Genomic DNA, 27,296 nt, shown 5'->3' on the forward strand with positions numbered 1-27,296 from the left:
GGCTGTGATTATTCCGGGTTCGTTGGCTCTGGCTGTGTGAGTGGTCAGAACCGCGGTAACATCTCTGACGGTGTTTATGGCACAGGACTCTGAAGGAATGGCACAGGTGGCCGTTCCTTCAGAGCGAATGCACCGGTGAGGTCACTGGCTGCATGTAACGTAAATGCCTCATAAACGGCGCACATTTAGGAGATATTTACAGTACCTGTAGGCAAGACTTATAGGCAAACTTAAAGTTAAAACTCATGCACTGAATGTGGGACAGGCTGGGGGCAACAGAAAGAGAAAATATGGTGGGCAGCCGTATCATGTGGTTGACCCCCCCAATGGAAAAATTTAGTATCTGGAGCAGGTACCCTTGCTGCCCTCCCCTTGTACCGGTCGTGCTCCCTCCACTCACTCATCAGATGCCAGAGCTCCATGTGAGAGGAATTTTTCTTTGTTCTATCAAATGGGTGGCGTGCTGGTGGCGCCCCTTTCAATACGGCACTCAGGGCACCTGCTCTCCTACCACCCCCACCCCCCCCCCCCCTCCAGTTTTGTCCCAGAACTGTAGTGATGTGAAAGTTAGCAGGAGAAACAAGTTAGCGCTATAGGAAATGGTGATGGAAGTGTTGGTTTTCAAGTGGACTTCAGAAAAAGATTTCTCTGAAAGTGGTATTAAAACCAAAACTCGAATATTGCATCTTACCACTCATTAGATATGATGGCTGCAGCTGTTTTCTTTTCTTAGGCTTTTCCCCTCTATTTTCACCTGGTGATCTGGCCAGTAACACACCTCCTGTATTGTGAAATATCAACTCTGGATAAAGGAGCACATGGGGCATCTTTCGGATTGTGTAATAGTCTGTCTGGGGAGAGGGGATGATAGATTGGCTAGCAGATTTAGATACACTAACAAATTGAAATCTAACAGTTACAGCAAACAGTTTTGTCCCTTTTGTGATAAAGGTTTTATATCAATGAATAAAAGCTGATTGTTGTAAGCACCCCTATCAGTGGTAAATTGTTTATCTCAACCCTTTTAATTGCAAGAGTTGAAAAAAACAACAGACTTACTGCCTAGATCACTGGGTGAAAATAAAGGGAAGAAAGACTAAAAAAGAAAACAAATACAGCCATCATATTCAAGAACTATTAAGCTGCAATATAATGTTTTCTTTTGGATTTAACACCTCTTGAACTCTGTGATAAGCAAATATTGTCCAAATACAAGAGGCATGAGCATTTTTACTTGGTGTGCTTTGTGTATTTCTTCCAGATCTGTGCAGTAATCTAGGGTGACACTTTGCTTCTGTGTAGGAGCTTCCTGGAATAAAGGCCACTCACTGTTCTCTATTTTTGTACAGGGTGACTGGTCCTGTCCCGGCCCCCTCCTGTTGTTTTCTATAGGCCTGTTGAGCCCCTTCCACAGCTCTGCTAAGGCTATTCACAGTACAGCAATGATGTTACTGCTGCTTTTACAAGGTAATATATTGGTTTTCAAAGGCATTTAGTGCACACAGGCACTGTTAACCACATGCCGACTGCATAATGCCGTTATATGTTGGCAAGGTGGCTCTCCTGTGCCAGATCACGTACTTAGTACATAATCCGGCACTTGTAGGTATGGGCATAGTTGCCAACATTGTAAAAAAAAAAATCGGGACACTTTTTTGGCAGTAGGCGGAGTCGTGGTATAATTAGGGGGGGCATGCATTTATAGGTGTGGCATAGAAAAAGGCAAAAATGCGGCGCGCGCAGCGGCGAAAAATGGGCGTGGTTTACGTAAAATAGCGGGCGTGGCTTACATGGGGCGTGGCTCAAAGGGGTGTGGTTAGAGTCTGAGATGAATACGGGATGGAGAGAGAAAGGAGGGGGATAGAGAGAGGGAAAGGAGGGGGGGGGAGGGAAAGGATGGACAGCAGCCCCCCTGATCCTACAACACAATAGCAATATGTGTTTTCCAGAGTTTGACAATCACCAGATAAAGATACTCCAAATACCTGGTGTTGGCGCTTCAATCATCCCGGCGCCTGATTGTTATGTTGTCAGGATGATTGAAGCGCATTATTTCTATTATTACATTGTAATATAAAATGAAATCATTCAACTCACCATAATGCAGAATCAATGGGAGCCATGAGCGCGTCACTAGCCACGTTGCCTGCCACCAGATGCCATCAGGTGTCCCAAGCGGAGTCTGTCCTTACATCAGGTGCCCCATCAGAGGTACCTTCCTCACATCTGTGTCCATCAGCGGAGCCCCTCCTTACATCTGGTGCCCCTCTGACATCCACAGACCGCCCCTCCCCCCACATCCACAGACCGCCCCACCACATCCTGCACAGACCTGCCCCCACATACTCCACAGACCGGCCCCCACATCTCCAGACTGGCCCCCGATATACCACTGGCCCCCAACATCCACAGACTGGCCCCCGACATACAACTGGCCCCCGACATCCACAGACTGGCCCCCCACCTCCACAGACTGGCCCCCCACATCCACAGACTGGCCCCCGACATACCACTGCCCCGACATCCACAGACTAGCCCCCACATCCACAGACTGGCCCCCGACATCCACAGACTGGCCCCCACATTCACAGACTGGCCCCCGAGATCCACAGACTGGCCCCCACATTCACAGACTGGCCCCCACATTCACAGACTGGCCCCCGACATCCACAGACTGGCCCCCGACATCCACAGACTGGCCCCCACATTCACAGACTGGCCCCCACATCCACAGACTGGCCCCGACATACCACTGGCCCCCACATTCACAGACTGGCCCCCACATTCACAGACTGGCCCCCGACATACCACTGGCCCCCACATTCACAGACTGGTCCCCGACATACCACTGGCCCCCACATACATTCATAGACTGGCCCCCGACATCCACATACCATGACTGGCCCCCGACATCCGACTGGCCCCCGCCCCGACATCCACATTGACAGACTGGCCCCCGACATGCCGCCGTTGCCGCACTGAGACATTTAACTATGGCGCCGCCCACCGCACTTTACACTGACACAAACACACACTGGCAGTGGGGATGGGCAGCGCCACAGGTGTAGACCAACTTCTGGTCTTCCTAAAAATGGCGGCCGGCGGAGACACTGTCTCTGCAGGCCGCCGACCACTAGCGGCCGGTGGCAAAAAAACGGGAAATTCAATTTCCCGGGACAAACCGAATTTCCCGGGACATTTCCTGGGACAAAATTCATTCGGGACAAATGTCCTAATCCCGGGAATGTCCCGGGAAATTCGGGACAGTTGGCAACTATGTAGGGGGCGCAAACCGCTTCTGCTGTGATTAGTCACCGCAAATGCCAATCAGCGGGCACCGGCCAATGGATGTCCGCCAGCACCCGCTGATCGGCAAGGAGGATGACAGAACAGAGCTCTGCCTATGTAAACAAGGCACAACTTTGTCATGTCAGTTGGGATGTGCTGGATTTTGTTTCCCTACAAAGCACCCCATCATAAACACAAAAAACACTGGTTAGACCCCTTTCACACTGGGGCGCTTTGCAGGTGCTATAACGCTAAAAATCGCGCCTGCAAAGCGCCCTGAAAGAGCCGCTGCTGTGTCTTGGGGCTTTCACACTGGAGCGGTGCGCTGGCAGGACGCTGAAAAAAGTCCTGCTCGCAGCATCTTTGGAGCAGTGAAGGAGCTGTGTATACACCGCTCCCACCCATTGAAATCAACGGGGCAGCACGGCTATACCACCGGCAAAGCACTACTGCAGCAGCGCTTTGTGGTGGTTTTCACCCTTTCTTGGCCACTAGCAAGGGGGTAAAACCGCCCTGCTAGCGGCTGAATACCACTGCTAAAATGACGGTAAAGCGGCGCTAAAAATAGCGCCGTTTTACCACTGACAACGCTCGCACCCCAGTGTGAAAGGGGACTTAGACACTCAGTTAATCCTTTGATCGCTGTAGATGTTTAACCCTTTCCCAGCCAGTGTCATTAATACAGTGACAGTGTAAATTTTTTAGCACTGATTACTGTTTTCGTGTCACTGGTTCACACAAAGTGTCAAAGTGTCAGTTAGTGTCCGATTGTCCACCATAATATCACAGTCTCCCTATAAGTCACTGATCGCCATTACTAGTATAAAAAAAAAATGAATAAAAATTCCAGTATATATACCATAGTTTGTAGATGCTATAACTTTTGCTTAAACCAATCAATATATGCTTATTGGGATTTGTTTTACCAAAAATATGTAGCAGAGTTCATATTGGGTTAAATTTATAAAGAAATTTTATTTTTTAAAATTTTTATTGAATGTGTTTTATAGCAGAAAGTAAAAAGTATTTTTTTCTTTTTTTTTTTCAAAATTTTCTTTTTTGTTTATAGCACAAAAAATGAAAAACCCAGTGGTGATCAAATACCGCCAAAAGAAAGCTCTATTCGTGGGGGAAATGGGACATAAATGTAATTTATGTACAGTGTTGCATGACTGTGCAATTACCAGTTAAAGTAGCGCAGTGCCATATAGCAAAAAATGACCTGCTCATGAGAGGGGGTAAAATCTTCAGGATTTAAAGACTACTTTCAGACGGGGGCCGCCGGTGCATTAGCGCTAAGGCGGCGTTCATTTAAGCGGTGCTTTTCAGCCACTAGCAGGGCGTCTTTTAACCCCCGCTGGTGGCCGAAGAAGGGGTTAAATTTGCCTGTGTTGCAGTGTTCCTGAAGCGCTGCGCATTCATTTCAATGGGCAGGGCGTGTTGGGAGCACTAAATACATCGCACCCCAAAGATGCTGTTCGAAGGACTTTTTCTAACGTCCTGCAATCGCACATTCGGGTGGCATGAGAGGCAGTTTTCATGTGCTTTTTCTAGTGCTAAAACGCCTGAAAACTGCCTCAGTGCGGTTAAACAGGGTAGTATGAATTAATTCATGCTCTTACTGCAGCCACAATTCTTTTAGATTTTTTTTTTCAGAATGTCAGTGCCGCTTTAAGAGCTGAAGTAGACCCAGGAACATGCCAACTGTGTGCCAACACTTCCACCCACCAATTACAGCACCCACCAACACAGCATTGGGTGTTTACGGATTTTAACAACGTGCATTACCAGCAATGTCCAGCAGGTGGGAGCAGAGCACTGATATTGCCGGCTCCTCCGATTCCCTTCCTTGTCTCACTTCCCTCAGCTCCCCGGCCGGAGGCGCCGCTTTGAATTGTCCGCCGAGCAGTGTGCAGGAGGTGGACCGGCCGGGGGAGAATGGCGGCCTCTATGGGCGCTGTGCTGCACTGGGACACTCTGGAGCAGAGGAAACACAAGGGGCAGAATCTCTACTATGACCTCTTCCGCTGGAAGCTGCTGCAGCTCCCCCCAGATGTGCACAGGTTCTGCGACCCCCTGCTGTCCGCCCCCCGCAGGAAGGAACTTCTCCACCTTCTACGGAGCCTGGAGGAGGAATCGAGCTGTCAGCGCCTGCAGATCCTCTTCTCCTTCTCTGTGCCCAGTCCACAGGTGCTGGACCTGCTGTGTGCTCTGCACTGCCCCCTGGTGTCTGCAGGAGCGGTGAGTACCCCTCCACACTGCCCACTCTACCACCCTCCACACTGCCCACTCTACTAGCCTCCACACTGCCCTCTGGTTTCTGCAGGAGCGGTGAGTACCCCACCACACTGCCCACTCTACCACCCTCCACACTGCCACCTGGTGTCTGCAGGAGCGGTGAGTACCCCACCACCCTGCCCACTCTACCACCATCCACACTGCCCACTCTACTAGCCTCCACACTGCCCTCTGGTTTCTGCAGGAGCGGTGAGTACCCCACCACACTGCCCACTCTACCACCCTCCACACTGCCACCTGGTGTCTGCAGGAGCGGTGAGTACCCCACCACACTGCCCACTCTACCACCCTCCACACTCCCCACTCTACCACCCTCCACACTGCCCACTCTACTAGCCTCCACCCTGCCCTCTGGTTTCTGCAGCAACAGTGAGTACCCCACCACACTGCCCACTCTACCACCCTCCACACTGCCCCCTGGTATCTGCAAGAATAGTGAGCACCTCACCTATTATACCACCCTCCACGGTGCCACTCTTCACACTGCCCCCTGGTGTCTGAAAGAATGGTGAGTACCCCACCACACTGCCCACTCTACCACCCTCCACACTGCCCCCTGGTATCTGCAAGAATAGTGAGCACACCACCTATTATACCACCCTCCACGGTGCCACTCTTCACACTGCCCCCTGGTGTCTGAAAGAATGGTGAGTACCCCACCACACTGCTCACTCTACCACCCTCCACACTGCCCACGGTACCACTCTTCACACTGCCCCCTGGTGTCTGCAAGAATGGTGAGTACACCACCACACTGCCCACTGCACCACCCTCCACACTGCCCCCTGGTATCTGCAAGAATAGTGAGCACACCACCTATTGTACCACCCTCCACACTGCCCACGGTACCACTCTTCACACTGCCCCCATGTGTCTGCAAGAATGGTGAGTACCCTATCATACCACCCACTGTAGCACCCTCCATTGCGCCCACCGTACCACTCTTCACACTGTCCCCTGGTGTCTGCAAGAATAGTGAGCACAACACCTATTGTACCACCCACCACACTGCCCACTTTACCATCCTCCACACTGCCCCCTGGTATCTGCAAGAATAGTGAGCACACCACCTATCGTACCACCCTCCACACTGCCCATTGTACCCCTCTTCACACTACCCCCTGGTGTCTGCAGGAGTGGTGAGTACCCCACCACACTGCCCACTGTACCACCTTCCACACTGCCCCCTGGTACCTGCAAGAATAGTGAGCACACCACCTATTGTACCACCCTCCACACTGCCCACGGTACCACTCTTCACACTGCCCCCTGGTGTCTGCAAAAGGTGGTGAGTACCCACCATGCTGCCCACTTTACCATCCTCTACAATGCTCCCTTGTGTCCGCAAGACTTGTGAGTAGTCCACCACACTGCCCACGCTAACCGCCCTCCACATTTCCCCCTGGTTTCTGCAGGAGCAGTGAATACCCCACCACACTGCCCCCTGGTATCTGCAAGAATAGTGAACGCACCACATATTGTACCACTCTCCACACTGCCCACGGTACCACTCTTTACACTGCCCCCTGGTGTCTGCAAGAATGGTGAGTACCCCACCACGCTGCCTCCTGGTGTCTGCAAAAGGTGGTGAGTACCCCACTACATTGCCCACTGTACCATCCTCTACAATGCTCCCTTGTGCCTGTAAGACTGGTGAGTACCCCACCATACCACCCACTATAGCACCCTCCATTACGCCCACCATAACACTCTTTACACTGTCCCCTGGTGTCTGCAAGCCTGGCGAGTACCCCACGACACTGCTCACTGTACCACTCTCCACATTGCCTCCTGGTGTCTGCAAGAATGGTGAGTACCCCTCCACACTTCCCCCTGGTGTCTGCGGGAGCGATGAGTACCCCACCACACTGCCCCCTGGTGTCTGTAAGAATGGTGAGTACCCCTCCAAACTGCCCACTGGTGTCTGCGGGAGCAGTGAGTACCTTACCACACTGCCCACTATATAACACTCCACACTGCCCCTGTGTCTGCAAGAATAATGAGTACCCAACCACACTGCCCACTGTACTACCCTTCACAGTGCCCTCTGCTGTCTGCAGGAGCGGTGAGTACCCCACCACACTGCCCCCTGATGTCTGCAAGATTGGTGAGTATTCCTTCAAACCACCCACCGTCCACACTGCCCCTGGTGTCTGCAGGAGTGGTGAGTACCCCACCACACTGCTCACTATACCATCCTCTACACTGCCCCCTGGTGTCTGCACGAATGGTGAGTACTCCACAAAACCACTCACCCTCCACACTGCCCCCTGGTGTTTGCGAGAATAGTGAGTACCCCAACAAACCAGCCACTGTACCACCCTCCACACTGCCCCCTGGTGTCTTCAGTGAGTACCCCACCACACTGCCCAGTGCCCACCCTACCACACTGCACACTACCCCCTGGTGTCTGCAGGAACATTGAGTAACAAACCACATTATCCCCTGCATTACCCAAAACATTGCCCCCTGGTGTCTCCAGGAGCTGTGAATACCCCACCACACCATCCTCCACATCCCCCCTGTTGTCTGAAGGAGTAGTGAGTACCCCACCACACTATGCACTGCCCACCATGCCATTCTCCACATTGCCTTCTGGTGTCTGCAGGAGCTGTGAGTACCGACTACAATGCTCACCACACTGCCCCCGATGTCTGCAGAAGCTGTGTGAACCCCACCACACTATGCACTACACACCATATCACTCTCCACACTGCCCCCCGCTGTCTGCAGAAACTGTGTGTGCCCCACCACACTGCCCCTTGGTGTCTGCAGGAGCTGTGAGTACTCCACTGCACTACCCTCCACACTCCCACCTGGTGTCTGCAGGAGCCATAAGTACCCAACTACACTACCCACCATACTGCCCCCCCCCTTGTTTGCAAAAGCTGTGTGTACCCCACCACCGTATGCACTACTCACCATATCATGCGCCACCCTGCCCCTGGTGTCTGCAGAAGCTGTGTGTAGCCCACCACACCACCGTCTACTTGGCCTCCTGGTGTCTGCAGGATCTGTGAGCACCCCACCACACTATGCACTACTCTCCATACTGCTGCCTGGTGTCTGCAGGAGCTGTTTGTTACCACCACAAGGACACCACATCACCCTCCACACTGCCCTGCACCCTGCCAAGGTTATCTTCACCAATCCTTCTAGGAGATCTATTATAATTGGTTATATGGTGGTAAAGTAGCTGCACAGCCTTGTTTTACTGCAGGATGTTTCTTCTCCATTAACGAAGGGTCCATTGGCCTTGCACTTGTAGAATTTAAGTGAACATTTTCAATTTCCTACATTCACATAGGCATTGAATTTTAAAGCAAACTTTATTGCATCTAGTGTTATTGCATGGTTCATATGTGTGCACAGGCAGTCAAGTCTACACCCCTGAAAAACAATGTTAGAATTCATTCACACTTAAAGCGGAGTACCACCCAAAAATGGAACTTCCGCTTTAAGTGATGGTGACCCCCTGACATTCCACATTTGGCATGTTTTTTTTTGGGGGGGGGGGTGGATACCCTGTTTTTATGGACACCCAGATCATCTAAATGCAGTTGAGCTCAATGATCCGAAGCTGTTAACCCCCCACAGTGATAAAAGTTCAGCAGCAGGAAGAGGACAAGGCAAACCTGCAGTGAAGATTTTTACAGAATCCAGCAGCCTGCACATCATGGGACCTGATGTGAGAAAACTGATCATGCAAATTTATGAAACAATCTGCAGTGTTAGATTTTCTGCCTACAGAGAGCTCAAATGAGACCCACACATGTATCGACCATCTTTAAGTGGTTCTAAAGGCAGAAGTTTATTTAAATCTTAATGCATTCTATACATTAAGAAAATAAACCTTGTGTGCTGCGTGCTCCCCCCCCCCCCGCAATACTTACCTGAGCTCCATCACGATCCAGCAATGTTGCACGAGAGCCTTGGCTGTCCAGGGACCTTCCCCTCTTCTTTAGCTGAGACAGCAGTGAGCGCGATCAGTTGTCAATCAAAGTAATTAAGCCAATGAGTAGAGAGAGGGGGCAGGACTGAGCCCTGGCTCCGTGTATGAATAGACACACAAAGCAGCAGCTCGGGTGCCCCATAGCAAGCTGTTTGCTGTGAGGGCACCTGGGCCGGTGGGAGAGGCCAAGAGCAACGGCCCAGAGAAGAGGAGGATCGGGGCTGCTCTGTGTAAAACCTCTGCACAGAGCAGGTAAGTATAACATGTTTGTTAGTTTTAAACAACAACAAAAATCAGGACTTTAATAACACTTTAAGCTTTAAGCTAGCCATACACAATATGCTTTCTCTCTTCAGCCCATGTGCCAATAAATCAATTAATTTCTGTTTATCCTGGATGGGGAAATCTCTGATGCTCCACATATGGCTGCCTGATTACCTGAACATCCAAATACCTGATAGGATGCAGTCGCTGTTCCGCTAAGAATTTTCCATCCGGCTCAGCAAATTTTTAAATCAACTTTTGTCTAGCAGGATGATGCTTGCATGGCTCAAATTTCCTGATAAAATTTGAGCCGTGTATGGTCAGCTTAAAGTTGTTCTAAAGCCTTAAAGTGACATTAAAGCTTTATTTTTGTATTTTACTTTAAAATAACAAACATGTCATACTCACCTGCTCTGTGCAATGGTTTTGCACAGAGCAACCCCAATCCTCTTCTTCGCGGATCTCCCACCAGTGTTCCTGGCCCATCCCTCCTGCCAAGTGCCCCCACAGCAAGCAGCTTGCTGTGGGGGCACCCAGGCTCGCTCCCGAGCTGCTGCTCTGCGTTTCCATTCACACACAGTGCCAGGGCTTGGCCCCGTCCCTCTCTTTCTCTCCTAATTGGCTCACTGGCTGTGATTGACAACAGCGGGAGCCATTGAGAGTCCCTGGAGATCTGAGGCTCTCGTGCATAGTGCTGGAGGAAGATGCATGCAGAATAGAATGCATTAAGGTAAAAAACCTTGAGCTTTTAGAACCACTTTAAGTTTTTTGTTTTACCTTGATGCATTCTATGCAATAGGGTAAAAAAAACCTTCTGTGCTGTACGATCAACCCAACCACCCCTATTATACTTATCTGAGCCCAATCCTGGTCCAACAATGTGTACAAGAGCGGTTGCTCTCGTTGCTGTCTCCCTCCTCACTTGGCATATTGACAGCAGCAGGAGCCATTGGCTTCCACTCCTGTCAATCAAATGCTGTGATGGGGGTGAGGCCAAGCCATCCGGTCTTTGTCAATGGATGCAGACAGGGTGGCTTGGGAGCGAGTTCACACAGATGCTTCTATAGAAAGAGGCTTTCTATGGGGGCACTTGTCCAAGAGGAGGAGCCTGGGGCACCTGTGGGGGACCCCAGAAAACAAGGGTCAGAGCTGCTCTGTGCAAAGCCACTGCACAGGGCAGGTAAGTATAGCATGTTTATTATTTTAATAAAAAAAAAAAACTGAAGCTTTAATGTTACTTTAACCTCTATGGGCAGACATTTTTCCACTTTCTCATAGCTCAAATGAGACCACCTGGTGCTGAGAGGCAACTCAAACTGTCTCTATATTTCTAGATCCTTGACATGGTATGAATGTTATTGTACTATGGTTGTCACCATTACATGCTTATTTTGCTTTTCTTTTGTAAATGGGGCTTTTCTTTATCCAGGGCACTGGCTACTGGGAATTTTTACTGCAGAGTCGTGGGCTTGATGTGGTTGCTTTTGACCAAAATCGAATTTTTCCACCTGAGATGCGTTACACAGAGATCATGGTAAGATCGCTTACAAGGACTATGGAAAGAGCATGTACAGCTTAGTGTAAAATGCCATTACACCGTGTCTTCCGTATATCTGTAAGGCTTCACGGTGTGTCAATGTGGTAAAGGACACGTTACCCTGAATGTTGTGGTGCTATTCATTCTTACAATGGAAGAAAATCGCGACTAACTATTCTTAACGGTTTCCCCTCCTCCGGGTATCCTGCTACCCTGTATAAAACCTGTAATACCTTGTATATGTACTTACCTTCTTTTTTTTATCTGCTTTGATCATGTGATCCTGCAGTTCCAGCTCCCCTGTCAGTGAGTGACTGCCGCAGGGAAGAGGAGGGAGTGGCATGGGAGCCTATGGGTGACTTCACAGCATTGTCAAGTGCTTCCTTACACAGGAAGGAAAAAAGAGGGCTTGGGACTTTATATGAGGCACAGTGCATGTACCTCCATCCCTAATTGCTAAGATACATTGGAGAGGGGTTTGGGACTTTACATGAAACATGCAGCCAGGGAGGCATCATGGCATGAATTTGTCTGGCGGGTTATTATGAGTTGTGACCATATATATTGCTCCAGTAAAATAATACATACAAAAATGTAAAATAGTTCAAAATTATTCCATACATAATACATAATTAGCAGGGTAGCATAATAGCATAGCAACATGTTGGTTCACCATGATATCATCATATAAAACGCCAAACTCATTATTGCGTGTCTCCACAATAAAATAAAAAAACATGATTTAAATTGCTAAGATCCAGTAGAACATAATGTTGGTAACAATCTTGAGATGTAAACAAAGGGGCATCTAATAGCTTGGCGCATTTCGTGTCTAACTTCCACTCTTCAGGAGCAGATGCAGGATAGGTATCTAAAAATGTTAAAAATCCAATATTCAATTGGGTATGTCTATAAGAGGAGGAGGAAAAGGAAGATGCACAGATGGATCCCCCACTCATACTTACAGACCAACTATGAGTTTGGATACAGGCGTGGAAAGTTGGGGGCCAGCTGGGTGGGTCATTAGCCCCGGGAGCTGAGGCGGTGACCCCCAAGGCACTGATGGAAAACCAAGCAAAAAGGCAGTTCCCAGGGACAAATTCCCCATGGATGATCAAGGGTGATGTGAACCACATCAATCTAGCCCATCGAGGGAAAAGTGTAAATTTGTATATAATATAATAAAACATGAATATATATATATATATATATATATATATATATAATTAAAATATATAACATAGTGGATAATAATAAGTGAGGAGTGTACTAGTGCTCTGACCATAAGGGTGTTAAAATGGTAATGTGATAGGGCCTGGATAGAAAGCAAATTGAAAAGTGATGAAGATAACATAATGTACACCAACAAGGGGGGCTACTATTGAGTAGGGTAGAAACCAGCCACCAAGGTAAAGGTATGAAGGAGAAAAACAATAAAGAAAAAAAAAAAAAGGACTGCCACAATAATAAGTGAACGCATAAGATCCAAATGGTGCACAGTGTCCACAGAGAGTGTCTCGTTTGGAAATGTGGAGTATAAATACTCCAATGTGACTGGGGGTGACCACCAATGTCATGCAGCGGCCAATAGGAGGAGAGGTGCCACCAGCTGAGCAGTTTGAACCGCTCGTTAAATGGCGCCAAGTTACCTTTTGTATAACAAAACGAAACGCCGGTGCACCAACGCCACTGGTGGTGATATAGTGCATATGGTATTGGGGGAGTGACGTTGATGTGCAACGGGAAGCCCGTCCGAACCCTTGCATCACCAAGGGGGAGGAGGGGAGGACAGTCGGAGCGCATTGCAGCTCCTGGTGCTGAAAAAAAACACAGCTGGACCAGAACAGCCTAACGCACCCGCAAACAAAGACATAGGCTCTGCATGTCATGGGGTGTGGTAGTAATTCTGGGTGTATAAAACTGAACCTATATGCACTCCTCTAATCTAGAATCATAACCCGGACATAGAAAAGTTGAAAAGTCAAAAAATCAAAAAAAAAAAAAGTATAAACACCTGTACTAGTGCTAACACTTGATAGTACCAAAGATATTAAAATGTACTAGGTATAGGTTTGGGACTTTATATGAGGCACAGTGCATGTGCCTCCATCCCTAATTGCTGAGGTACATGGGACTTTATATGAAACATAAGAGATTCCCTGTGGTGGATGTTTCTGTGGACACTGTGCACCATTTGGATCGTATCCTTTCAGTTAGAAGTCCTAGGTATTATTGTGGTAGTCCTTTATTTTTCTTTGTTTTCTCCTTCATACCTTTAACTTGGTGGCTGGTTTCTTGCCCTACTCACTACTAGCCCCCCTTGTTGGGGTACATTATGTTTTATCTTCATCGCGTTTCAATTTGCTTTCTATCTAGGCCCTGTCACATTACCATGTTAATAACCTTAAGGCAACAGCACTAGTACGCCACTCACTAATTATTAGCCACTATGTTATATATTTTCATGTTTTATTATATTATATGCAAATTTACACTTTTCTTTTTAGATGGGTTAATTTGATGTGGTCATGCATATAGGATTTGTCCCTGGGGACTGCCTTTTCTCTTGGTTTTCCATCAGTGCCATGGGAGTCACCGCCTAAGCTCCCAGCTTTCCATGCCTGTGTCCAGACTCATAGTTGGTCTGAGAGTATGAGTGGGGGATCCACCTTTGCATCTTCCTTTCCCTCCTCCTCTTATAGACATACCCAATTAAATATTAGATTTTTTCAATTTTTTATGGACATCTATCCTGCATCTGCTCCCGAAGAGTGGAAGTTGGTCACAAAATGCGTTGAGCTATTAGATGCTTCTTTTGTTTACATCTCAAGATAGTTACCAACATTATTCTACTGGATCTTACCAAATTAAATCATGTTTTTTTATTGTGCAGACACGCAATAATGAGTTTGGTGTTTTATATGATGATATCATTGTGAACCAATATGACTTGCTATGCTATTATGCTGCCATGTTATGTATGGTATAAATTTTACCTATTTTACATTTTTGGATGTATTAGGTTACTATGCAATATATATGGTAACAACTCAATATTACCTGCCAGGCACATTCATGCCATGATGCCTTCCTAGCTGCATGTTTAATATAAAGTCCCAAGCCCCTCTCCCATGTATCTCCTTACACAGGGAGCCGGATCTTCAGGATTATGTGATTGGAGAGGATTAAGAATAGGTAAGTACACAGATTTTTTTATATAGGTTAGGTGGGGGGAGGGAACATATTTAAGAATTTATATAGTTAGACTTTTCTTCCACTTTAATGGCACTACATTGCACCTGTATTAGTGTGCCACAAAGCACAGACACCCTATTCAAGGAAATGCATTACATAATGCACATTAGCACACACGCATTAATGATTGCAACATTTGCTCGTTATCTGTCTTTGAATGCATTTTATTCACTTATATCCTCCCTGCAATCAATCAGCCCAATGAGGAGGGAGACAGTGGTGAGAGCTGCTGCTCTTGTGCACATCACTGGATCATTGTGCATAGAATGCATTAAGGTAAAAAAACCTTGATATCTAGAACCACTTTAAGTTACAAGCTTTTCATAAACTTTCTGCAAAATAGATTTTAATAGCATTGATTGAAGAACATATTCACGTAGTCAGGAGATTATCAGAAGAGAAGACATTAAACATTAACCTCTTCATGCCCACGATATAGCCGAAAGATGGCTATAGCACAGGCTTAAATTAAATTAATTAAATTGCTGGGAGGGCGTCCATGTACTCCGACCCCCCCCCCCCCCCCCATGCTCGCGCTGCCTGCATGCTCCCTGCGGGGCGCTCTCTGTGATCCATGCGACTCTGCTGATCACAGATCGGAGTATCCCAGCCCTTTACCACACGATCAGCTGTTAGCCTATGACCGCTGATCACATGATGTAAACAGAAGCCGGTAATCGGCTTTCTTTTTCTTCACGCTAACAGCACAAGGAGAAAAAAAATTAGCTGATTACAACATCGGTCCTGCACACTGACAGTCACTGCTGCTAAGCATCCCATCAGTACTGCTAAGCAATGCTCACCAGTGCTGCCAATCCGTGCCACCTATCAGTACCTTTCAGTGTCACCTCTCAGAGCCTATCATTGCCCAACAGTACAGTCTCATCAGCTCACATCAATGAGGGAGAAATATTACCTGTTTTCAAAATTTTCGGTCTCTTTATGTTTGTTTAGCAAAAAATAAAAACCTCAGTTATGATTAAATACCACCAAATAAAAGATCTATTTGTGTGAAAAAAAAAATTATAAAAATTGTGTACAGTGTTGCATGAGTGGGCAAATGTCATTCAAAGTGTGACAGCGCTGAAAGCTGAAAATTTGCCTGGGCAGGAAGGGAATAGTGAAAAGTTATATTTTCCTAGATTATTGCTTGAAAAAAAAAAAAACTACCATCAACCCTTTTCACGAATGAGTGCATGAAGCAAAGTCTTAAAACTGAAAATAGATGACTCTCTCTTTTTTTTTTTTTTTTTTTTTTTTTTTTTTTTTTTTATAATCAACCAGTGGACTGAACGAAAAAATAAAACACCAAAACTAATTCTTTCATCCACACAAGAGAGGAGTCTTCCCTGCTGGGACATTGTATGCTGACAGTGGTAATCTCTGCTGTCAGAATACACTGATCAGTGGCTGAGGAAGAAAAATTGTGCAACAAGCCCGTTTGACAGAAGTTGATCTAACAGCAAATTTAGATGAATGTCTTCTTTTCTGTGGGGTTATAGGTACTTATACACACATAACTGTGACTGTTATAAGCAGCATGTCTTTTGGTTTAAGTGGTCCATTCAAGCTAAGCCTGGCACTCAAATTGGCCATTAAAACTGGTTACACACTAACAGATCATAAAACTGAAAATTTTCTAGATTTGACCTTTTTATACAAATGTTAAAGAAGCAGTTATTGAGAAAGAAAGCTGACAATCTATCCCGCAGTAGTTGCTATAGAAATGGGGATACCATGATCGGCATGGATAAACCATATGCGGCCTAGTGATGACCAGCTGCCTCACACATAGTTGCTTTAATATCAAACGTTAACAATGTAGATCTTTTATATGATACAGGCTGTTTTTTTATTTATTTTCTAAACAGTGCTAAAACACATCCTTTGGAACTGAATTACTATGAGTAACATCTCCCTTCTGCTCTGTTATTGCACATAAAGCCCACTACTGATTTGTGTTTTAATGCAGAAATTGAATGAATTAATTAAAAGCTGTAAGGAAGGACTTGCTGTTGCATGCGCTGTGTGTTGGTATTATTATTTTTATTGTCACACTGGTTACAGGACCCAGATTCAGCTACTGAACATACAACTTATTATGTCTAGACTGGAGGTCCTGAGCTGTTAGAGAATTACCCAGACAGAGCCTTATTCCTTGCCTGGCCGGATGCAGATGGTAAGTTATCTCTTGAAACTGTCATTCTAACAGCATTACTGTATAAACTAAGCAGGGGGAAAGGAAAGGCTCTTGGCTTCCAAAAAAGTGCTCATTGTTGTACACAGAACGCTGTAATGAATTTATGTGAATAGCATAAGCCGTATATCAAACTACACATGCAATGCTGAATGATTCAGAGGAGCGACACACCTCTCCCACTAGCAGAGATAACAGTTCTCCAGATTTTCAATCTGCAGAACAAGTCAAGTACACAAAATTTTTTGAAGTAGCGCTCTCCTCTCTTCCTGGTCTCACTGGGGGCACTGTCAGTCAAACTTTTGTGAGGAGGAAGCAGGTGTGTGACTTACTGGCGCTGTGTTTGTCTATAGATGCACATAGCCCGGCTGGGGAGCACGTGAGCAGAGGTGTACCCCTTTAGATTTGCTAAGGAGACACCCAGAGGAAAGAGCAGACTGTGCTGGCAGGGAACTGAAAAAGAGGAGGTAAGAGACCGCTCTGTGTAATATCACTGCACAGAGCAGCTAAGTATAACCTCCTTTATTTTAATTTTAAAAAATGTGAGCTTTATGCAGGCCATACATGGTCGAATTCTAAACTTATTTTCTTTCAAAAATCCGAAAATTTGTGCGTTTTATGATCCGATGATGCCACCATTGATTTTGAAATTTGACCAACAAAGCCTTCAATTTCGCCTCATGTTGCTACAGAAAAGAATTTTCATGGCCAGGAATTTCCTTTTCTTTCTGGGAATTTTCTTTTCTTGTACTCGTGTGCATTTTTTTTTTTTTTTATTCATATTCGTCACATCATTGATTATAAAATCGTTCATATTTCCAAAAAATTTCATCAAGCCTGATCATTCGATGACCGCACAAAAATCGGCCCTTGCTGCAGCCCACTAATGATGAGTAACATTTAGAATTGGTTCCATGTATGGCCAGCATTAGGCCCCTTTCTCATATGTGGACTGTCCACTTCATCAGTTCATTCACATTTTATTTTTTTATTTATTTTTTTTTTTTTAAACGGATGAAGTTTTCATCGGTTTTTCATCAGATTTTCATCCGTTTCTTATCAGTATATCAGCAGTTTTTTACATCCACTACCAATGCAAAATGGATCGTTTGCCCGTTAACATGTGTTTTTTGCCTGATCCATTTGTTTAACGGAAGACAAATAGGACTTGGATCCGTTCCAAAAAATGGACGTCTATGGAAGCGGAAGTAAACAGATGTAATTGGATGATCATTCATTTACACCCCTTTTTCCATAGAGATGCATTGATGTCCATTTTTCATCTGTCAACAGATGGTCCATATGTGTGAAAGGGTCCTTGGTGTCAATTTAATCTCCAGGTGACATGATATACACAAAGGAATGCAGCTCTGTAATCATAAATACAGTAATACATGTACATTGTTTTTAAATATAAGCAGAGTAAGTACAGAATTTTGACTTTGTATCAGCCTCTTGCAGTCCCAGTACAGCAGAGCTCAGACTTAGGAGAGGAAGAAACGGCTCACATATACTGTATGTATTTCATCTGTCTATTTAGCTGTGTACCTGGAGTTTGGCTTTAAATAAAACTAACTAGAAACTAGTATGGTTTCCTTGTCAAATTTGGCCAGAATGGGTGAACATTGTCTATGAGTAGCAGCAGACTTTGGTTATATCATTGAGCAGCCAGTTGGGGAATCTTTACTCCTTTGTTAATGTTTCTGTGAGAGTAGACCGACACCACACTGCACCATTTCGTGTTTGCATAGGCATGCATGCTTGCGCAATAGAAGCATGCGTGGTAATGTGACAATCATTTATGAAATAGGTATAGGTGGACCGAACCGATTCACCCATCCATACATTGGAGGTGGTTGAAGGACTGCCCCCCCCCCCCCCCCCTCATGCTTTTTCTATTGTATTCTGACAGTGAGGACTCTTTCTCTGTCAGAATACACTGATCAGTGCTGCAGCTGATTGGCTGCAATGCTGATCAAATTAAATTATTAAAATTTTCTCAATTCACAGGCATAGATGGACCAAAATTAGTCTGGTTCCTGCTGAACTGTCCAAAATGATGATCAATCTATGGCCTGCTTAACTCTTTTTGAGGCAACAATTGATTATCTGGAATTTATTGTTCCAGATTTTTTGGTTCCTGAGACAGCTTATGTCTGCAGAGCTTACAGCTCCCCTTGTCCCTGGCAAACACGTACAATAATGTCATACATGAATGTCCATTTGGTGGCCTGATACAACATGCATAACAAACCCTAAACAGCAAACGCATACAACTGCATAAAGAAGATATTTAACAAATTTAGAACTATCGAAAGCCAAAGCCTCCTTCATGCGCTTACAATCTACAGCGAAGAGTTGAGGATGAAATTTGGTCACATAAATAGCGTACTGTTTATGATGTCATTTATCATACATATAGCTGAACTTCGTTCGCATGGATGGACTATAAACATGAGATATAGATGCTTTCATGTAAAGGCTAAGTTCAACTTTAGGAACATGTTCCACCTCTATTTAAGGTGTAACATGTTCCTAAGCAACCCCCCTCAGCCCCTGAGCCCCGCATCCCCTATGACAGTATGGGGGGATCCTCTCCCCTGCACATTTAAATTCAGCTTGGCTGTGCAGAGGTCCGCACGCACAGCTGCATCATGCATTCACAGAGATCTGTGAATGAATAGTCTATAAGGCCCATCTGCCACCGTGGCAAATTGACTTGTAGTTCTCTATGGACTACAAGTGCAGTAATCTAACTGAAAGCTCACAGTGATATGAACGGAAAAGTGGTGGAAGTGTCTGCAGAAGCCTGACATTGCACCCACAATCCACTGATCGCAGGTGCAATGCTTTGCAGGCTCCTGTAAAAAATAATAAATGTGTTTTTGTTTTACTGCAAAACATTTACATTTATAATTTTTTTTTTTTTTAAAGGCAATCCTAACCTTCACCTTTGAAACATGTTCCACCTGTATATACTGTAGGACATGTGACATGTTCCAGTTCCTGCCTTGTCTCCTCCTACTACCCTCCTTTCTGTGACAGCGGCAGGAGATCTTCTCCCCGAACCCCCTGTCACAATTTGATAACAGCATGGCCGTGTGGGGTTCTGCCCACACAGCCACATCATTCATTTACCGTTTTCCTGTGAATGAATGCCTAGAAGTACTGTCATACATTGCAGCTGATGGCTTGTAGTTCCAAATGAACTGCGAGGGTGCTGGTGTGCACTATTGTAGTCCTTTGATTCTTCCTGCCGTTCAGTAACTGAGGTACAGGCAGATAGCTTACTAAGTGTCTGCAGGATCCAGGCATTGCGCTCACATATCCTAATCGCAGGTGTGTTGCTTTACAAACTGCAGTGAAAGAAATGATAAATGTACTTTTTTTTACCTGAAAAAAGATGTGCATTCATTATTTTTTGTAAAAGGGGAATTTATCCTTTAAACAGCAACAAGAATATCAAGAAAAATCCTGCTGCTATGTCTGTAGGCGGGAGTACTGCAGATATGATCAGTAGAGGGCAGTATTTATATACAAGTCCTGATAATAGGGATTTTCCAGCTTGCACTTAAAATCATAATGCAGAAAAATCAATTTTAATTGTAGCATCAAATGACATACAATAGCTAAAAGTTAATCTTAGGCCTTTACTAAAATGTGTGCATGTGAACTACACCCCATATGACCTGTATAACAAATGCAACAATATGACAAAAAAAAAAAATATGCTGTGGAACACTTATTTCATGTCACCTCCATCGCACCCCAACTGACATGCTAGCCTTTTTAGGATTCTTCCTAGCATTAGATGTCAAAGACATGAAAGGCACACCGAGACTGAAGAACTAGCAGAAAGAGACCGTTTGCTCGGTTTGTGTCAATACACGAAGAATGATCACCCCGCACTTCTAGCAGTTTAGTTTTAGGCGAGGGACCCACAGTCAGAGCTGTATATATTCAGCACACTATTCCACCAACATTAATGCAATGAAAGCAACAGTGAGGACCCAGCCAGATGGTACTGGTAGGCAGGATGATAGCATGGAATCCTTTATTAGACATGGGAACATTTTGCTGATAATAATATATTTTTGTATATGTACTGCATCTGCATATGTTGTCTTTTTTTCTAAAATGCAGGCTTAGAGGCATCTATCAGTCCAGAATTAAGTTTCCTAATCTGCCTTTCCCTGGTTATGTACCGTAGTTTTATAAAGTAGTAATCAAATACCTCCCCTCCTCCTAAATGCAATGGGCACATACCCTTACAACACATTCTATGTGTATTCCTGTACATAATTCAGAATTAGGAGTTTGAACGATAGACTTGTTGTAAAGCTGAATGCAAAAATAACCGCAGCTGAAATTTATGGATGTATGTGGAATATGCCGTCAAAGAGATTGGGTATTCATTACATGGTTTATTTGCAAAGAACACTGCATTTGTATTCTTAAGTGCAAAGACAAAATGTTTAACAAAATTCCCATTTTGCATTTCTTTGCATTCACCTGAATCATAGTACTAATCCTATGCAGATGCTGCAGGCACCATTTATCTCTGGCAACTCCGCTTGTGTGCTGATATACCATTCAGCCCTGGCATCTGGGGAATGCTTGGCAGGCATAAGGAACAACTTGCAGAGTGCCATTTTTACATTCCTGTTTTCGGGGCTTTTTTATTCTTCCATATGAAAAGCTCAGGCTGATGCAAATAATTGTATCAATGTTTAGTACTTTAAAAACCTTTTTATCTTAAGAAAAAAAGAGGCAGAGAACAGCCATATTTGCTGATTACACATTTAGGCTTTGCATACCGCTTTGCAATGCTACACAATGGTTGTACTTTACCGCGTCTTGACATACCGCGTCTACAAATTGATGACTTGGTAACAACAATGCATGCCTAAGTGGCTCCTTTCTAAATATCTATCAAATAGGCATAGTAATTGTGGTAGCTGATCTTTTATCCCTTTTAAAACTGGCCATACACATGGCAATTTGATATAGTGATCGCACTTTCAATTCCAGTTATTGTCAAAAAGGTTTCTATTGACCAACAAAAAAAAGGATTGAAAACAGTCTTTTTTACATTCCTGTTTTCAGGGCTTTTTATTCTTTAGTATAACCCAATTGCTTTCTATGATATTTCCATAGTTTTTTCCCTTCTTGACTCAATGTTTCAATAAACTGTATTGAAGCTTTCAATTTATTGTCCGGATTGGACGTCCCAATTGACCAAAGGTTGGTGGTTGATTGAACTTGTGGGTGGCAGATTGCCTAATTTCTGAAAAATACTTCTGATCATGTCTTTGATTCCTAGTGGATGGATAGTGTATGAAGTTGGTGGAAAATGACCATGCCTATCGCTAGCTTAATTGTAATCTTCAAATCTATAGGCGGTGTATTTATCAATTGCTCACTGGTAATATGTTTATTCACAGTTTTAGCACTAGGAGGGTTGGTGTCATTTTTATGTTTGTTATGTTTTGTTTAAAAAAATTCTGTCTCCCCAACTAACCAGCCTGGCATGCCAGCCATGCAGGCTGATATCCCCATAACAAGAGAGAGGCAAGCATGCAGCCCTCCTGCTATACTGATATCGGCCCCACATTCCCATCATTGTCCCAAGTTGAAACACCCTAGCTTCTCCATTCCCATCCAAGGTCCTCCTGGAGCCACCTTTGCATACATGCTTTCAGGACTATAGGTATGCAGAGCCGGCACAGATAGCCACATATGTAAACTGCAGTGCTGCTCCATCCATTGTATTCATTGACAGCTGATCTCCATGTCATTGGCTCTTGCATACATGATGTAAACAAGGTGTGCTCCCCAAGGGAACATTTTGGGAAGCAGCACAGTGTCTGATAAAGCAGCATTAATTTCTAAAAATGTAAAAAAATATATATATGGAAGCAAAATTAGAAAAAATAACGTTGTCACTAGAGGGAAACCTTAAATAATAGTTGAATTGTAATACTACTTTAATTTGATTCATTATATTATAAATACATGCAGCAATGGAAACACTCTGACTTTTTAACACATACTATTCAAGAATGTTTCAGCAAGCACAAAATTAGTGGTATATTGAAAAATCTTGGCAAATAAAATTTCTACTGCATAAATATGCTTGTTATCAGTCACATCTAAAAGGGTGATTAGGAGATGCTGAGATCAGTCTAGTTATTTACGAGCATTGCACAATCAATCCGTAACCCTTGATCTTGGCCTATATGGATGGAGCATTATTTCACATTGTCTTCTCTTTTCCAGAATCTTCACGTTTTTCTCTGGATTGTCTGGCTTACTTCAGGGGACACACACTGTTCCATGTGGGTGAACTGCTTGGTGAAACATTGTCTTCCAATCCCTGGGGGCAGTCCACATCACGTGACTTCCAGCTTGCATTGGCTGAGGATTTCTGCTGTGTGAAGAGGATACGGCTGCCCAACTGGCCAGGGCATGTTGATTCATTCACTGTTTGGAAGAGGAAAAACCCTCAATTTGTGCTGTGTGATGGTGCCCATTTCCAGTATGTGGATACACAGCTGGAAGCAGATCAGTAAAAAAAAACACAACACATGAATTTCATGTCTGCAGATTCAATACAGCTTCCATCGGAATGTGACTTGACAATCGTCTGTGTATTGCTGTGCCTACCCTACCTCCACCTATTTATAGGAAGATCTTCCGTCGTTTGTACATTTTGTGAATGTAAAAATTCATCACTGTTATGGAAATCATCCTTTGGGGATGCCTACGCAACTTCCGTGAACCTCTCCACCCAATGCTAATATTTTTTATTATGGGTGTAAATTGTTAGGTTGGAGCGCATATCAGCTGCTTAAAGTTCACCAGGCCTTCTAAGGGGCGCCATTATTTTTTGGGGGTTTGTTTCACCCTATTTTCCACAAATTAGCATTTTCACCTGCTTGTAAAACATGGACGTAGTAAGCGGTATCGGTGAATTGCCAGTGAGACAAAGCCCAAAAACTTGTCGACAAAACATGGAAACAATTTCATTAGCTCCATCTAAGTCCTTCTCCAAATTATGTTGGAAATGGTGGATCACACCATGTTTAGGATAAAATGTACGCTATTTTTTTTTTACTTCTGACTGAAGTTTTTAAAGAGGACCTGAACTCTGGAAACTGCATCCAAAAAGCCAGACAGAAAACATAGGACTAGTCGCCAGTATTGCCTGAGGGTTCCTTGCAGCTGATCATTTCCCCATTACTGACTTACCATGCCTTGTTGTTCACTGTGTCTCTGTGTAGGGCAGCCATATTTATAGTGGCAGGGCTTTGCTTCCTCATATTAGAGCCTCCAGCAAGGAAAGCAGTGAGCAGCACAGTAGCAGCATCACCAAATCTCATGAGACCAGCAGTCAAAAGCAGCAGAGCCTTAGATCCCACACCACAGATATAAAGCTATGAGGCTGTTGGAACATGCCTGGACACCCTCATACACTGCTATTTTTCAAGAAGAATTCCAGACAAGAGATAAATGTTTCAGGGTACTGCTTTGGCACAATTCATATTTTCAGATGTTCCCTATTACTTACAAAATATTCACTTGAGTTCCTGTCAACGCTAATGTGGTTTGAAAGGATTTGAAATGCGGTGCTTGAATTTTGGCTTCAGTCATATGGAGCAGTGCAAATCTGGGTAAACAGAGCGTGTCTTATGCTGCTGCATTAACTGCTTTTACCCTCTATACTGTTTTCTCCCAGCCTGTGAATGCAACATAAAATCAGCAAGTCAGGAAGAAATCAAAGGTGGGTCAGAAGCAACTCAAAGTGATCTAACATGCAAATTTAGAAAAAAAAAAAGTAACAAAAAATATGCTGCATCTGACTTGAACGCACATACAGAAATTTGGACATATCCAAAAAAATTGATTTTGCCAGTTTGTTTTGGAGAGTCAAAAAGTGCTAAAGAATAAATCTGTACAAAGGCAAAATCCCCAACCTGGAAAACGATTTTGCCTATAGAAACTATTGCAGAATTTTGAGATCTAAATTAGGGAAATAAGGGCTTTGAGGAGATCTCACCTTCGTACTTCTGATCAGTTTTAATGAAATGCAAGGTGCTTTACCTACTGGGATACAACCAGAACTAACAAATATATGTTTTAGGTGTAGTCCTTAAAGTGAAGTTGTCAGTCATTTAAAATACGTAAAAAAAACAATAAGAGCAGACTCTGTAAGATGTATTACTTTTTTTTAGCCAAAAAAGCCCTTTGTGTGTGCTTCATTAAAATTAGTTTAGTTTAATTTGGTTACTTAGGTAATTAGGGAGTGGGACTTGACTTTGTGGCCAACCCCCCCAGCTGCTTATCACTTGTCTTATGAGAGTAGCTTCTAGTAATCAAAGTAAAATCAGTTTCAGAGGGAAATAAAGATGAGACCTTTTTTGACTAATGCCATGTACACATGATCGGAAATTCAGCCAGCAAAAGACCACTGAGGGCTTTTGGTCAGAAAATGCGACCGTGTGTATGCTCCATGGGACTTTTGCTGGCGGAATTGAGAGCATGTTCTCAATTTTTCGGTCAGAAAAAGTTCAGATCAGAAATTCCAATTGTCTGTAGTAATTCCGACATGCAAAATTCTTACGCATGCTCGGAAACAATTTTACGCATTGCTCTAAAGCATTGAACTTAATTTTCTCTGCCTGTCGTAGTATTATACTTCACTGCGTTCTTGATGGTTCGAAAGTTCAGCGAACTTTTGTGTGACCGTGTGTATGCAAGCCAAGCTTGAGTGGAATTCCATCCGAAAAAAACATCCAAGATTTTTCTGAGGAAAATCCACTCGTGTGTACGCGGCATTAGTGTGTGAACTGATGACCATTTTAGAGGTTACCAAACCCTACCTGCATGGTTTGCATGTGCACTTGGTTGTTTTACCAGTCATGGAGCAAAGGATCTAAATAGGAATGTCCAATGAAAGTACAGTTTGGATAGGCTCTTAAAAGGCCATCCATCTAAGCCCCAACAAATGCAGTAGTGGACAGCTAACAGTATTTTCTCTTAGGACTTTACTTAAAATTGATGCAAGTTTCACTTTAAAGATAACATTTCAGTTTTGTTAAACCTTGACATAACATTTATCAACTTTCTACTCAAGCCACATTACCATTTATTGTTTAATTATTTATCTATTTCAGTTTGTAGCTGTCCACAGGTTTCTGGAACTGTTTTTTGCTTCTGTAAAACCAGGGCTCAGTACTCATTTTTATACTTGGGGATTCCCAAAATAAGCATTCCTCTGCTTTAGTAATCGTCTCACTGTTTTGTCTAAAGATCTGCAAAGAACTCAAAGGGACTTTCCCATGCTTTTAGCTCTACAATAAAGTGAAGATGCAAGTTGCTGGAAAGTGGGACTGGTAAGGCTGTATTTGGGTTGGATTGACACCCATGCAGTCTTATTTAATTAATTTCCATTGCTTATCAAATTGTATGTGGTAAGATACACATCAACTCATGTCATGACACATTGTTAATTTTCAATGCAAACTGCATTGCAACACGTGTTAACAATTTTCATAAAATGTAATGTTTTTTTTATCGAGAGGAAACATGGATAAGTGTAGTAGAAATGTACTTTTATAGACTTTTTTTTTATATAAGGTTTAAAGCCTAATGCTGGTCATTAATAACTTAAAATTGGCACTAGCTAGGTTCAAATGCTTGTTTCATTTAGGGGATATAAAACAGAGTATTACTTTCCTTTACCCAGAGTCCTACATTCTTCCATGCTAGATGCTTCCCTTCGATGATGAGCCTGTTGTGGCCCCTCACATTGGCTCCATCACATATGAAAACAAGCAGCCACGTCCCACCCTGATGACATAAACGCTTGTCCTGTGTTGTTTGTGATGACATTAGGAGCCCTGTGTCTATAGAATAAAGATTAGTAAAGCAGCTGCAAAGAAGTTTGCTAAAATCTGTACAATGTATGTTTTCTTAAAAACTGAAGTTGTACTTTAACTTTCTGCACTCGCTGATATTACAGGCTATTTACAAAGTCTTTACTTGTAGGAAAGGTGCTGCGTGAGTGAATAGAATACATGATCTCTCTCCATAGAATGTTTTTTCTTCCACAAATTTTATATACATTTTATATATTTATGAAAACAGATTGTATTGTGGTTCTTCCATTCAAAAAACTAGTTAGATGGCGTTCTATCCTGTGTACAGACATCGTCATTAAACTAAGTTGCCTATCTGTGCTTTATGATGTGAAGTTGATGCTGATTGGGGATCAGGAATAATTATGCCCCGTACACAAAGTTATGATCAATGTCTCAATCCTGGTGAAAATCATTCTAGGTTCCGAGCATCTTTTATTATTTTGTTTTTGCATGGATACTTTATACAAGATCATTAAAGCAGCTATTAAAATAATGCAGTTGATCTTAAAAAAAGAGTATTTAATTATGGGTTTAAATATTCATTTTGTTGTAAACTAAAATTATTTAGATTTTTTTTTTTTT

General features: G+C 43.9%; 1 protein-coding gene across 1 annotated transcript; it reads left to right on the plus strand.

Moving 5' to 3' along the window:
* Positions 1-5,116: 5,116 nt before the first annotated feature.
* LOC143982004 (uncharacterized) lies at positions 5,117-27,296 on the plus strand. Its single transcript, XM_077480325.1, has 4 exons — positions 5,117-5,529; positions 11,232-11,336; positions 16,704-16,773; positions 23,071-27,296. Exons 1-4 carry the CDS (start codon positions 5,227-5,229, stop codon positions 23,361-23,363), a joined length of 771 nt encoding a protein of 256 aa, XP_077336451.1. The 5' UTR covers positions 5,117-5,226; the 3' UTR covers positions 23,364-27,296.

This window comes from Lithobates pipiens, unplaced genomic scaffold (genome assembly GCF_037356315.1).
Source record: "Lithobates pipiens isolate NorthernLeopardFrog02 unplaced genomic scaffold, aLitPip1_a1.2 Scaffold_16, whole genome shotgun sequence".
Classification (NCBI taxonomy): domain Eukaryota; kingdom Metazoa; phylum Chordata; class Amphibia; order Anura; family Ranidae; genus Lithobates; species Lithobates pipiens.